Source organism: Acomys minous (genome assembly GCF_964271855.1).
Source record: "Acomys minous genome assembly, chromosome: 17".
Taxonomy (NCBI): domain Eukaryota; kingdom Metazoa; phylum Chordata; class Mammalia; order Rodentia; family Muridae; genus Acomys; species Acomys minous.
This window is the reverse complement of record NC_140500.1, coordinates 23,915,317-23,930,784: the sequence shown is the minus strand read 5'-3', so window position 1 is coordinate 23,930,784 and position 15,468 is coordinate 23,915,317. Positions and strand designations below refer to the sequence as shown.

At 41.2% G+C, this 15,468-nt stretch overlaps 1 protein-coding gene across 1 annotated transcript in view; it reads left to right on the top strand.

The window, feature by feature from the left end:
- The window catches only part of LOC311588225 (alpha-2-macroglobulin-like), a 43,350-nt gene that overhangs the window by 26,157 nt on the left and 1,725 nt on the right, over nucleotides 1-15,468 (top strand). The window contains exons 23-33 of the mRNA XM_084765704.1: nucleotides 2,891-2,974; nucleotides 4,001-4,177; nucleotides 4,584-4,671; nucleotides 5,578-5,734; nucleotides 5,989-6,063; nucleotides 7,324-7,504; nucleotides 10,443-10,672; nucleotides 12,749-12,967; nucleotides 13,125-13,252; nucleotides 14,061-14,151; nucleotides 15,066-15,134. Of these exons, the coding sequence (XP_084621830.1) occupies nucleotides 2,891-2,974; nucleotides 4,001-4,177; nucleotides 4,584-4,671; nucleotides 5,578-5,734; nucleotides 5,989-6,063; nucleotides 7,324-7,504; nucleotides 10,443-10,672; nucleotides 12,749-12,967; nucleotides 13,125-13,252; nucleotides 14,061-14,151; nucleotides 15,066-15,134 (1,499 nt within the window). The remainder of the gene's footprint in view (nucleotides 1-2,890; nucleotides 2,975-4,000; nucleotides 4,178-4,583; nucleotides 4,672-5,577; nucleotides 5,735-5,988; nucleotides 6,064-7,323; nucleotides 7,505-10,442; nucleotides 10,673-12,748; nucleotides 12,968-13,124; nucleotides 13,253-14,060; nucleotides 14,152-15,065; nucleotides 15,135-15,468) is intronic.

Genomic DNA, 15,468 nt, shown 5'->3' with positions numbered 1-15,468 from the left:
GACCACAGAGGAAAGTTTTTCAAAATCTCACCGTTGAGTGGGTGCTGCCCTTATTGTGTTAAGGGATGTTCCTTTACACCTAATTTGGTGAGGGCTTTTTTTTTTTAAATCAAGAAAGTATTTCGAATTTCATTCAAATTCCATTAATGAAATGGTAGCGCTTTGATTGCTCATTTTGTCACTGTGGCATATTACAATGACTGGCCTATGCTGACCAACACTTGTATCCAAGGGGCCAATCCCAATGGATCATGGCGGATAACTCTTTAAGCGTGGTATCGGACTTAGCTTGCTGGTATATTACTGATTATTGCCATACTCCTTCCCACACCCATTTTAGCGTTTGTCATTACTTGTGTCTTTTATCCTAGGCATTCAAAATGAGGTAAGATGAAATCTCAAGGTAGACATATTGTTATGCCCAGAGATCAATGCATCTCTCGAGAAGCTTCTGTTTGCAGTAGATGGTGATTAGCACAGAGGCCCAAACAGTGTAATGCCCAGAGAATCAGAGATTGCAGAATGCTCAGCCCTCAAGGGAACATACGCACTGCACCTCCCCCCCCCCCAGAATCTCTGAGACCACTGTGGAAAAGGAGACAGAAAAAGTATAAGTGCCAGAGGTGGCGAGTGACTTACAAGGAAGCAGTGTCACAGCAGAGGGAAGCAGGGCAGCTGCATGTATGTGCTCACCACAACTGCAACGGCATGTATAAAGCCTGTGCAAGCCCATGCCAGACCACATCCCAGCATGGAAGTGTGCTGGCCACAGTCCCTCCCCGGGCTGTTGAGAAAATGGAAGATTTTAGATGCTAGGATGGGGGGGGGCAGCTTTCTCTAAGAGTGTAGCCCCTGGAACACCAACCACACTCCAGTGGATGACCACACATGCAAGAATGTTTGGACAGAACAAATTGGTATTGAGGTGAGAGAGAGAAAAAAAAAAGACATAGTTAGGAAAGCGGATTTCGGGAAGGTTGAGAGTGCATGAATATGACTAAAGTATGTTTTATGAAACTCTTTTTTTTGACGCAGCAGGTTGTAGCTATATATTTGTGCATACACATGCATATATGTGTATATACATACATATATATCAATAATAATCAAAGAAAAAGAAGACACGCCTTAAAGAGCTAATTTTTTTAAAAAAACTAGCAAATGTTAGCAATTTATATTATTATTATTATTAGTGTTAATATTAGTATTAGTATTACTATATCCAGGAAGATGGAGGACACTTTAAAGTGGGGTACTGAGGTCCCCTTCATTATTGCAATACAGTCTGTATCACTGCATATCCTTTAATATCTGTCTACGCACTCTGATTTGGAGAGACATGTATCTTTACACCTCCTATTTTCTCTTAAAGAATGAGTCTCTGTATAATGTCTTTGATTCTTTTCACACACTCTTAATTTATTTTACAAGATAAAAGTGCCGTTACCCCCATTTTATTTCCTGTTCCGATATGTGTCCTGAATAGGCGATTGCACTGTAGCACCATAAAGTGAGGTTTTTGTATTTGTTCATTTACTCCTGTTCTGTCTTTATAGTGGAGACCCTAATCCTTTTCCATTCGAGGTGCTTATTGGCAGGCAAGGCCTTCTCCACATGGTAACCATTCCTAGTACCGCAGAGGCGTCATTTCCTCCACTCCCAATGTCTTCTCTGCGGTCTGACGTTTTTCTGCAGTGTGCTTTTAATCCTTTTTAGATTTCTTTCTAGTTACCATAAGGCAAATATAGAGGATCTTTCTTATAGCAGTATGTCCCAAGCCATCCTCATCAGAGTATGTGTGGTCTACCTGTGACATCGCCCTCAGGTTTTCTATGAGTTGGGACCATGGTGGGCTGGCTCCCTGGAAAGCAACTTAGAGTGCCAACTGAGATGAGTGACTCTCTCTGGTTGTGTCTTTTCCCCTGTACAAACTGTGGACTTGGGGGGACTCTGTGTCAAGTTGTGCTAACCTGTGGAAAGTGAAGATGGAGTGATTAAATTGGCATCATATTTACCCTTCTGCGTTGGGTTCTTTTTGGTTGTGGGCCACCCCCTCCACGTGTCTAAGGCTTGTTTCTGTGTCGTGAATTTCCAAAGATGCTCTAGTCCCTGAAAAGATGCGGGCTGAGCCTGGCATGGGAAATAGTGGGGCTTAACATTTCCCGTTTCATCATGCTTCTCTCTAGTTGTTATTACTTTATTTTAAGCAAGCCAAAATATTTTCCACTTCTTATTTTTATTCTACTTTGCTTAGAGTATTTTCTTTCTTGCAAAACTACTGAAATTAACTTTATTTAAAAAGGTACATAGGAAAATGACTGTTATACTTTCCTATTTTACCTTTATGTATAGTGGTTTTCTTTTTAATGAGTTGTGTACTATTCCCCTTCTCGCTCTTATTTTAGAGGTCATGTCTGAAAGAAAGAATGTGAAATTGTAGAATTTAGAAACGTCTAGGGAGTTTTTCTTTGCTTAATTACACACACACACACACACACACACACACACACACACACACACACACACGAGCCTTTGTTGGATTTGCTTTCCCCCCTTCATGATTTTGGAGAGAGGAGCCGTGAGTGTGAATGCTACAATGGGTGCTCTTGTCCTGAGCGCACTGTGCAGGCTGTGGGGTGACTGCCACAGAACCTCAGCTCCTGACTCTCACTTCACACCACGGGGGAACAGGTGGTTTGGGATGAAATTCTGAATACCTCCTACTCCTAGTAGGCCCTAAGATCAGAACAAAAACTTTTATTTTTGAAAAGGAACAACTTTTCAGCAGTAGCTTACATTTAAGGTGCAATTTTTGTTTCCTGGCCATCAAAGTCTCTCAAATGCCTGGGGCAGACCTGCCTTTCTGTAGCTGCTGTGCTTCTTCCCCTAGGGGCTGAGGTATCTGAACAGATAACCCTGAGGCTGCCGCTGAAAGTGGTACAGGACTCAGCCCGAGCTTCTGTTACAGTGCTGGGTGAGTTCATGCCCTAGAAAATCAGGGCATTAAGTTTTGCTGTATTTTTGTTTGTTTGTTTGTGTGTGTGTGATGTTTGTATTTACACAGCAAAAATTGCTTTTGCTTTGTAATTTTTAATTTGTGTAATTAAAATATAACTGCATTTCCTCCTTACCTTTCTTCCCTCTAATGCTGTCCAGTGCCCCCTTGCACACTCTCTTAAGTTATTACCTCTTTTTAAAAAATTGTTGTTACGTATGCACACACCTTCCTCCATCTTTCTATCTATCTATCTATCTATCTATCTATCTAAAATATTTTTATTTAGTTTTAACTTATGTGCATTGGTGTGAGGGTATCAGATCTTGGAATTACAGACAGTTGTGAGCTGCCATGTGGGTGCTGGGAATTGAACTCAGGACCTTTGGAAGAGCTGGCAGTGCTCTTAACCACTGAGACATCTCTCCAGCCCCATTCCTAAATATATTAATACAACTGCTCAATTCATACAGTGTTATTTTTCTATAAACATTAATTCAAAACAACAACAACAAAAATGTGGCAGTACACACCTACAATTCCAACACCTGAGGCAGGAAGATACAGAATTTGTGGCCAGCCTAGGTTGCATTGCAAAACCTTGTCTTAATACATACATACACACATGCATTTGTACAAGCATACATACATTCACATGCATGAACTTGTAATTTTAACTTTTCCTTTTTGAATTATTGTTTCCAATAATCCTTCTGTCCTGTCTGTGCCCTTTGTGAACTTACTCAGTTTTTTAACATGACTAATCACTAACTCCTTCTTGATATAATTTTAAATTTCATTATTTCCTTGGTGAGACTTGATACCCTATGAGCATATACAGGGGGAGGTAATCCCCCTCCTCAGGAACAGTCATAGGGGAGGAGAATAAGGGGAAAACGGGAGGGAGGGAAGAATGGGAAGATACAAGGGATGGGATAACCATTGAGATGTAACAAGAATAAAATTTAAAAATTTTCATTATTTCCCATTGCTCCCATTTTCTAGGAGACATATTGGGTTCTGCCATGCAAAATACACAGGATCTCCTCAAGATGCCTTATGGCTGTGGAGAACAGAATATGGTTCTGTTTGCTCCTAATATCTATGTCCTGGATTATCTGAATGAAACACAGCAACTGACTGAGGAGATCAAGACCAAGGCCATTGAATATCTCAGTACAGGTGAGTACTGAATAAGGGACTGGGAGTTGACAGTACTGTTTCGGTTGTATTGGTTCAATAAGGTTGAGTTATTCATCATTACTACTGCGTATTATCCTACTACCATAATAGAAAACACTAGCATGGTTTATTTCATAGGAACTATCTATTCTCTGATAAAATATTATGAACTCAGAACACACACACACACACATATATATACATATATATATACATATATCACATATATATATGTGTGTGTATACCAAAATTATATCTATAATGTATATATGATACATAGGATATTTATAACATATATAGAGATAAAAATTCTTAAAATTACAAGAGATGTCAATCATTTTAATAACCTTTCTGGCTTCCATGGGTCCTCAACCTGCCACACTGTTTCACGAACCTTCCATTACAGGTTACCAAAGACAATTAAACTACAAGCACCGGGATGGCTCGTACAGCACCTTTGGGGCTAAGGATAGCAGGAGTGATGGCAACACCTGGTAAGGAGAAGCCAGTTTCTTGAGCTCTCATTTTGAATCAGCTCTTTACAGGCGGTCCCTGTAGTCATAGCAATATCAACTCAGTTAAGACATATGTTATTAGAACTAAAGTATAGAGGAATGCACCAATGTCTGCAAGTTAACAAGTAGAGACTTTGATATTCAAGTACATGTATGTTAAATGTGTCTCTAAAAGTCATTCTGGTCATGCTCTACCAATGTATTCTTTCCTAAAACGACTCTCCCCTAACCAAGAGTTTTAAAGGGATATAGTGACCAAATCACATGACTTCTAGATAAGCCATATCAACTTCAGTTTATATCATCTTTCTTGGGTCATGTTTATCTTGAGAGAGGATGACTTCATTTACATGGGAAAGAATGAAGAATAGAATGGTGCAAAATCTTATTTTTACATTCCTAAGTAAAAGCAAATTTAAAGTCACTGCATAGATGAGTTGGACACGAGAGAATGGCATTATTTACACATCATAGCAAGGTACCTTTCCAGGGGAGGGCCAAGAACCATCTCGTGCTGTTTCATTTTCAGATTGTATATATCTTTTGCCTTAGTTCTCTAAGAACCAACCAACCAAACAAACAAACCAAAAAAAAAAAAAAAAAACAAAAAAACAAAAAACAAAAAACCAAAACCAAAACCAAAACCAAAAACAAAAAAACCCCAAAAAACCCAAAAAAACAAAAAAACAAAAAACAAAAACAAAAAACCCAAGTGTGTCAGAAATCTGTAGATTCCTTATGACGGCTCAGGCAAATTCTAGGCCTAGCAGACTTCTCTGGGAGACTAAAGGAGATGAGGGAGTGATGCATGAAGCATGTTGTTGATATGAAGTGGATCTAAAGTCATTGTAACAGCACACATGCAGTCGCTTCCATCTCACCCAGGCTCACAGCCTTTGTACTGAAGAGTTTTGCTCAGGCTCGGAGATACATCTTCATCCAGGAAGAACACATCACCCAAGCCCTCCTCTGGCTCTCTCAGCAGCAGAAGGACAATGGCTGTTTCAGGAGCTCCGGGTCCCTGTTCAACAATGCAATGAAGGTGAGTCATCTCAGAGCTTGTTTTTATTTACCCATTATGAGAGCTGTGAGGACAGAGATTATAGGGTAGAAATCACCAACAGGGCCATCGAAGACTTGGACACCACCAAGAGAGAGAGACAATAGAGTTCATACTAATTGTGATGTGCTATCTGTGGGAATGCTGCTATAAGTTCCACAGCACAGCAGGATAAAGATAACTAGTTAACAGAATTCTCAGAAATGCTCAGATCTTTTCCTCTTGCCCATTCACAGGGAGGAGTAGAAGATGAAGTCACCTTGTCTGCCTATATCACCATCGCTCTCCTGGAGATGTCTCTCCCTGTCACTGTAGGTACCACCTCATTCCCTGTCAAAAGATGGTTCGGGGTGCAACAAAACCCTGTCCGGTTGTCTGAAGCTCGAGCTTCCTACATGCCATGTGTCAGCTTTCCTTCTATGCAGTGCCAATGCTTCCCAAATCCATTTGCTCCATCAAAGAAGGAAGGTTTACATTTTCTGAGGGAGGCAGCTGTGCTGTTTCTCTCCTATGGCCATTGCCACTCCCTAAAGAATCCTAAAGACACAGATAATACCAGATTGATGGTTAATAGTAGATTATTTATTTTTCTACTTTTGGGAATTTCATACACGGACCCAATAACATACAATCATATCTACCCCTCCCTATTTCCTTCCTCCCTTCCACGTCCACTTCAACACAGCCCTTCCCAACTTCATGCTTGCTTTAAAAAAAAAAAAAAGTAGCCCACTGAGTCCAGTTAGTGCTGCTCATATGCTCATGGTGTAGGGCCATCTACTGAGACATGGGGGTCTGACCAATGGCTGTACTCTTGAAAAATAATGGTTCTCTCTTCCTCCAGAAACTACCAAGTGCCAAGAGCACCTTGGCCAAGAGTGCCAAGAGAGCACCTAATGTTGGCTGGCTTGATCATGGATCTTGGGCAGGTAGCCCCAGCTACTGCAAGCTCATGAGTGTGTTAGCCTTATAATATTCACGTCACAATAAAATGTATCTGTTTGGCCTAGGAAGCCAATAACTGACACAAAGAGACTGATATGTAATCCAAAACTGCAAGCACTACACTGGGCAGAATCTAAACTGCTACTAATTTAACAATAAACTAAAATAAGCTATCCTAATTCTCATAACCTACAAATATCTCAGGCACTTGCCAATCCGATCCTCCTCTTGCGGCTCCTCTCCCCCAACCCTCCCGTCAACTGTCCACTCTTAACTGTCAACCCCCCAGGCTCCTACCACCTCCTGTGGAAGTCCCGCCTTCCACTTCCTGTCCTTCTGCCCAGCTGATTGGCTAAACAGCGCTTTATTGACAACTACTACATCCACTCAAGGCATTCCTCCACAATAAGATACCATGTCACAACACTCCTCCCTCTCCTGTGGCTTTTATATTTTTTTTTCTACCTCTTCTGTGGTATTTCCTGGTTAGGTGATGTTTGTTCTATGGATAAGAATGAATTGGAAAAAACTTTATCTCCAGTGCCATGTTAATACTTGCTGGGCTCACCTGGGAATGTCAGCAGCTTTGTTCACACAGCCATTTCCTTTCTGCTCTCCTTTCACAGCATCCTGTTGTGCGCAATGCCCTCTTTTGCCTGGACACAGCCTGGAAGTCAGCAAGGGAGGAAGCTGATGGCAGCCACGTCTACACTAAGGCACTGTTGGCCTATGCATTTGCCCTTGCTGGTAACCAGGACACAAAGAGGGAGATACTGAAATCACTTGATAAGGAAGCTATAAAAGAAGGTGAGAGCACATCTGAGGTCATTCTCCTGCCAGCATCCTGTGCACCAAAACAAACAAACAGCATCCATAACGCAACCCATAACGCAGAATGTCCCTACGCTGCCTTTTGCAATCTTGGACCTCTCTGCTACCTACCATCTATTGTCCAGACACCTAGGTATCTATCTGTTCCATATAATATTTTTTAAATTTAGGACTTCAAAAATGAAACCACATATGCCATGGACCGTCTCAGTCATGTATAGGTCCTTGGGAATGGGGGTTCTTGAAGCGTCACTGGACAAAGATAGGCAAAGTGACAAACAGACCAATTAAGGGGAAAGTTTAAGTCTGAGTGTATTTTGCAGACAAGCAAGCTAGGTTTTTATACACATTTTTTCTGAATGGAGAGTGTTTTTGTGGTTACATTTTTTTCATACAATTTAAAATACAGGATGCAGAGTAATAATGCTGTCATATATGTTGAATCATCAATCTCAAGGCATTAGATTGGTGTCAGGACGCATGTGCCCTCTTTATCAAAGGTCAATGTTTTCTCATTATGCCAAACATCTGTGTGTCATGACAGCTTTTTCTTAGCTCTTCTCGTCACTATCTGGAGCTTTCTTAAACACTTTATTTGTAAGTCATAATATAAACTATTAACTGGTGATTCTTAGCCATGTTTGTTTTAATAAGTGGGGCAGAACCTGAGTGTCCCTTGGCTGCAGTCCCAAGTTAGAGCGTCTCCTAGTAACACAGTTACATTTGAAAAGTTCTGATATGCAAGCAAAAACAAAGGCAGAATGTTCCAAAACAAGAAGGCTACAATCAGTTAGTTACTCCTGGCAGGAACATCAGACCCATTCCAGGAGGCTCTCCCTGGGTAGGGGTCGTCACCTTGGGTTGTGCCGTATCATTTGTCACACAGACTCCACTGGAGGGATTGTGACATACATATCCAAAAATAAAAAGCATCATGTGTGACAGTGAGAAGCTCAGCCTTGGAGAGTCTCTCCAAAATGAAGTACATGTATGGAGCTGGGCAAACCATCCAGTAATTGGCAGTTCTCTTCCTCCATCTGCAAACAGGAATAACGTTTGCTCTATAGGGTTGTCCTATTGAGTGAGTAATAAATGTAAACATTTAGTGGAGTCTGTGGCATGTGGTGTACGTTACAAAAGCACCAGCTGTCATTACTCCTAAGATGTCCGTTCCTCATCAGCATGTGACCCTTAGTTGGTGACCTCATAAGAAAGTTATGGTGTTTTATCTCATTACACAAATCAGTCATGTTGACCAATCTCTCTATTTTCAAATAAGATGTTTGCACATATCACAGTTTACGTGACAAGTTAAAGAAATAGAAACTGTAATGCACATATCCAATAAAATTGGCCTTATCTTTCTTCTTTGATAGTGTCATTAAATGTTCTCAATATGCTGAGAAATATTTCAGATAATGCAAAAGTCAGAAAGAATAATTAGAAAATACCTGAGCACCTCATTCCCAGTATAAGAAATAAAGTACTACTCACAATGCATTAAAAAATCCTATTTCATTTACACTTCTAGAGGTTAACATTATTTTTTAATACTTATTTACTTATTACTATATATACAGTGCTCTGTCTACATGCCAGAAGAAGGCATCAGGTCACATTACAGATGGTTGTGAGTCACCATCCCTGGGACTTGAACTGGGAATTGAACTCAGGACCTCTGAAGGAGCAGCCAGTGCTTTTAACCTCTGAGCCATCTCTTCAGGCCCGGTTAACATTATTTTAAATTCATTATCACAATTTCTATTTATATGTATATATGCAGTATATACCTATGTATTTGTTGCATGTGTATCCATAAATATTTTTAATTTTATAAAGTTTCCATCTTTATATACGCAATATCATACCTGTTGATACTTCAGCAACATGTTTTCCTTTTGATTTTAAGATTATACAAATAAGTCTCCCTAGCAATGCTTGCAACTTTGCTTTATTAATTTTCATTTTTTAGTATTTTATTTAATTTTAATTTATGTGCATTGGTGTGAAAGTGCCAGATCTTGGAGTTACAGACAGTTGTGAGCTGCCATGTGGGTGCTGGAAATTGAACCTGGATCCTTTGGAAGAACAAACTGTATTCTTAACCACTGAGCCATCTCTCCAGCCCCATGCTTTATTAATTTTCATTCTTTGTTTTTAATTTTGCGACAAAGTCTTCTTAGGTAGCCTAAGTTAGCTGCAAACTCACAATCCCCCTGTGTCAGCCTTCCAACTCCTGGAATGACAGACATTTGCCTCTACATCAGACTTACTTCCTGTCCCTTGTGGACATCCACAGTGGATGCCCAGGTGCCCATCTCTCTGCATCCATGCCAACTTCTCCAGGTTGCACTTCTAGAAGCATGATGACTCACTATGAGCCAAGCGTTATTTTATTTGTTGAATTTTGCTAACTTGCTCCCAAGGAGAAACTGACTTTCCATGACAGTCCTTGTCTTTCCCACTCCTTATCAGCCATGTTAGCTTCTGGTATTCTAAAGACAGCAGTATAGCTTACAATCTAATGAGTATAAAGTTTTCTTGTGTGCTCTCTGATTTGCACAGGAGATTCCTCAGAAAAGGCTTTGCAAGGCATCTAATACATTTTAATTAAGCTCTAGGTCATGTCAGAGACACAACACCCACAACCAGTGAGAGACGTTTCCCCCACCATACAACTGGAGCAGCTATCTTAAGTCATGGTGGTTAAAGCGCCTGTGCCTCTACCAACACTCCCTGCCTTTACTGAACTGGAATGTCCAATTCACACTTTACACCGAAGGGAAATTGGTTTCTTTAAGACTGGAGAGGTTACATCGGAAGAGCAAGCCTCACTTTAGCTCCGCCTTGGCTACTTTCAAACAATTGCATATAAATAATTAGCTGCTCACAAATATCTTTCCCTCACTTTCAGACAATTCCATCCACTGGACCAGATCTAAGAAAACCAAACCTGCAGTGCCCGTGGGTCTTTGGTACCAACCCCAGGCCCCCTCTGCTGAGGTAGAGATGACTGCTTATGTGCTCCTTGCTTACCTCACCAACCAGCCAGCCCCGACCCAAGAAGACCTGACCACCGCGGTGCTCATCGTGAAGTGGCTCACAAAGCAGCAGAATTCCCATGGCGGCTTCTCCTCCACTCAGGTCAGTGATTGGCCAGAAGCTTTGACTTCGTCTTTAGCTAGTGAAAAAGATTCACCAACTAAAAACACACCTGAGAATAAAATAGCGGAGGTGACTAGAAGGATTACCAATATACAGAGATAATGGAAAGAAATTCAAGGGCAGCTAAAATGGAATCTTAAATGATGCTACTCCACCCCATCCCTGTATTGCTGTGCTCTCCTGGTTTCAGTAAGAAATCTATGTGCCTACAGCAGTACTAGGCCACCAGAAGAAGGAAGGGGGAGGTTACCAACATTCTTCTTGAATGCTAAGATGCTCTTTTGAGCTGTTAATGGGAACCGCTAACTCAACATTCACTCCTTGCAAATGCGTCCATTCATAGGTCTATGTTTAGACTAGACACTTTTGATGACCCCCAGATTCCTCTTAGTACACAAACATGCTTATTAGGGACATAATGGGATATCTTTACTTATCCTGTCTTTTAAGCTCAACTGTACACTTATGCATCTAAACAACGCATAAAAATTTTCAGAGAAAGTAGATGTTAGCATACATTCTCTGTAAGGGAAAAGGGGATATGGAGAAATACAATCTTGCCCTTTTCTATTGTATTAAAAATAAAATTATTTTGCCACATGAATGAAAAAAATTAATGATGTCATCAAAATGCTTTTCATTTATTTATCAGAAGTCAATTACTTAAATATGCCTTCCCAGCTCCGTGTCAGTGGCTCTGAGAACACGGCATGGCGAGGGGGAAGTGAGCACAGGTGGTGCGTTAACGAAAAAGGAGAGCCACGCAAGAACAGCAGCACAGCAGGAGGGTGTTTATAAGAAGCCCCCTTTGCTTCCTTTGGAGAAACTGAAGGCTGACTCTGAGCAGTTACAGAGGCCCTTGGCTTCTCGTTGGCAGAGGAGGAGGGTTTAATTTGGGAAGGGGCCAGACCAAGCTCGGGCTAGAAAACAGCAGATAGGGTGGTCAGGAGGGACCTCATAAGTAAACAGCTGCCGCCGACAAAATATTCCACTCCCGTCACACGTATCTTCTACGACCCGCATCACACAGGTTTTGACGGGAGAGATCGAGATCAGTTTGCTGATGGACTTGTAGGCATACAGCCCAAGGCGATAGCTGAGATGCTGTGGTCCTCTTAGCCATGTGAAGGTTATAATCAATCCTTAAAGCTTTAATATCTAAGCGAGGAAAAGTACAAAAGCCTAAAACCCTTGTGACTGCTAACAGAACTCTGGGAAATGAGAGCGCCCTTTTCATTCCATAACCAAATGCCGGAGAGAAATTAATTCTACAAGGCAAGGAAGCTAATTAAGCTTACAGGCTTGGATACCAAAAGTCCAGAGAACGTGTCAACATGTGAAATAAGGCTCTGCTGTGGGCTGCCTTGCCTGATGGCTTTCCCACCTTATGGTGGATGGCTGTGGGGAGAACAAATGTGGGAAGACGATGACACCCCGTTTTAAAGCAGGGGGCCAGAGATCCATGTAGGGCCAGGGTTGATCTTTCATACTCACAAGAACTCCCTGGGATTCCCAACAGAACATAATCCCTCCCAGGAACCCTACTGCCAATGATTTAAAAAGCATTAGTTACTTTTCTGCTGCTGTGACAAAATGCTAACCACCGAGGCCATTTAAAGAAGGAAACATTTATTTGACTTATGGTTCCCAGAGCGATAAGCGTCAGTCATGGAGGGCAGGTGTGGCAGCAAGGGACAGACATGGAGGCAGGCCCTAGATACTAAGAGCTCACACTTTGAACATCAAGCACGGGACAGGGAGCAGCGTGGCAATGATGCAAGGCGTTTTACTCTCAAACCCAATTGGCCAGTGATGCCTCCAGCAAGGCCACACCACCTATATCCTCAAACAGTGCCACCAACAGGGGGATGGATAAGTATTCGACTATATAAACCTATGTGGGACCTTTTAATTGAAACCATTATGACCTCCTGGCTTTGATCCACCTTCCAATAGCGCCACTGGTGGGGGTGGGGGGCACTAAGCTTCAGACTTCTGAGAACAAATCACTCCTGAACGCGATCCCCGACTGGGGTTATTCCATTCTTCTTTCAGGACACAGTAGTGGCTCTCCATGCCTTGTCCAAATATCGAGCAGCTACTTTCACAAGAGCTAAGAAAGCTGTAACGGTGACCATCCACTCTTCAGATGTAGTTTTAAAAAAATTCCAAGTGGACAAGGGCAACCAGTTATTACTACAGAGGGTCACATTGCCGACCGTGCCTGAGGATTACACCGCCACGGTGACAGGAGAAGGATGTGTCTACCTCCAGGTGAGACTTGGGCAGAGGAAGAAGGTCCCCCCCAGGAATCACTGTCCCTGTAAAGGCATAGCTTGGCCAGCAAATGGACAAGTCAGAGAAAGGGTTGGGGGAGTTGAGGACATCCTGAAGAAGGGAAAAATAGACCTCTGTCTTTGATGCTCCACAGACATCCCTGAAATACAACGTTCTCCCGGAAAAGGAGGAGTTCCCCTTTGCGTTAGTGCTGCAGACTCTGCCTCAGACTTGTGAGGGTCCCAACACTCACACCAGCTTCCAGATCTCACTTAATATCAGGTTAGAGCCATTTTTTATAATTTGGGGCAGGGAGGAAAACAACCCATTCTCTTACCAGAACTTGTCACTAAACCAAAGCTATTGGATAGCAAATATTTAGATCTGTTTTAAAACTAGATGCTCTTTTAAGTTGGTAAGGTTGGGGTGCTCAGCAATGGAGCTTGTGTCCCTCGTCATGTAGCTTCAGAAGTTAGTTCCATTGAATAATTACTTATCCCTGATAGCAAATAAATGAGCGGTGCCATCCTTTGTCTAGCACTTGAATTCCTTCTATATAATGAAATCTTTTAGTAATCTTGATCTTTACAGGAAAAAAAATTCTTGGAAGACTTAAATAAGAGGAAGTAACACCTCTCCCACTGTAATTCCACTGTCCATATGTAAGTCCAGTCGCATATAGTTTAATCCATTTGGAAAACAGCATATACTTATATGGCAATAGTCAAGTGGCCACAAGACTTACAAAAATGTACCCACAAGGCCCTTGGCTTGGCTTGGCTGCCTGCTCTGCTTAGGAAATTGTGGCAATAAAGCTCGGACTTGGTACAGATTAGAGGTCTCCAAGGCATGTGATCTGCCAAGTTTCCTTAAAACAGACCTGAGTCCACTTGCTTGAAATTCTGGTTCTAGATCAGGTTTCTATGGATTTACTAAGCTTTATATAAATTCTAATACAGACAGTTTTTCCAGGACCCTTGGAAAGACTTATGCAAATTTTGTAGAACCATCAAGTATTCAACATATAGACATAGAAAGGGAAGGTTTAGTAATTCAAGAAAACCTAACTTCCCCTTTCCTGGATCTTCAGTTACACTGGAAGCCGTTCTGACTCCAACATGGCAATTGCTGATGTAAAGATGCTGTCTGGCTTTATTCCCTTGAAACCAACAGTGAAGATGGTATGTTCATTATAAGCCCAAATAGTGCATTTAATTTTATATAGTTCTGCAGTATTTATTAAAACATTATTACATTAAATCTTAAAGACTTAGGCCTTTTCCAGATAAAGTGTGTTTGTGTGTGTAGCACTATTTAGACATCATGGCTACTGGGTAAATGTATAAACAGGTTTTTTTCTCTTTATTTACTTGTGTTAATTAAAATACAGTTACATTATTTTCTCCTTTCTTTTCTTCCCTCCAACCCTCCCGTGTTTCCCTCCTACTCCCTCTTAAAATTCATGGCATCTTTTCCTGTAGTATTGTTACATACATGTGTGCATGTACATGTATGTATAAATATGTATGCATATATAAACACATAAACAGTATAAATAAAAGTCCATTTCATGTTGTTTATGTGGACATGATTTCAGAGTTGACCGTTCAGTGATGGATAACCAGTAATGGGCTCTTCCCAGGGAAAGACTCATTGGCCTCTTTTCAACAGTTTTCTAATTGCATGGATCTTAGACACTTAAGAAGATAAAGCACATGAATATCAATCAGTGAGCTAATATGGAAATGACTGATGTCATAAACTTCTGTAACACTTATAGAAGTTAAGCGAAAATGAGGTTGTTTTAAGTTAGAGAAAACAAAGAAGGGAAAAAAAAGTGTCCATGAATAAATATAATTTGAACCTTGAGCAATGAGTAATTTCTGTATTTATAACAAATAGTCCCTCTTTCTTCAGATAAATTAGCTCTTCGTGTGTGTTCATATGCCATACTAATAGTGTGCCCTTCCTTGAAATTACCTTTCATTTTTACTTTTACCTTCAGGGTATTCCGATAATAAAAATAGTCTGGTGTTCTCTGGATTCTCCAGAGAATCTATTCTATTAACCCTTGTGGTGTCTCCATTTTCTTCAGCTTGAAAGATCCGTGAATGTGAGCCGGACAGAAGTCAGCAATAATCACGTCTTGATTTACCTGGATAAGGTGAGAGCCTTGACTGTCTGTGTGCAGAACACGTAGATAATAGCCATCAGGAAGTGCCTGGGAAGGGAAAGCTTCAGAGCCATCACCTCCGTGCTAGAGACGTGGGAACTCTAAGACCACAGTGGCTGCCCTCTCTTTGGAGATATTTCACCCACGTCTATGACTAGAAATGCCACACTGTGCTACTGGGATATGAATAATTTCAGGGACCTGTAAGGCATTCTCAACAGCAGTTTTCACTTTATCAACCAGTTAGCATGAAGGTACTTGCAAGTAAGAGATTAGAATGATCAGCCAGTCATTATATTATCATCTTCATCAATAGTATAAAAGG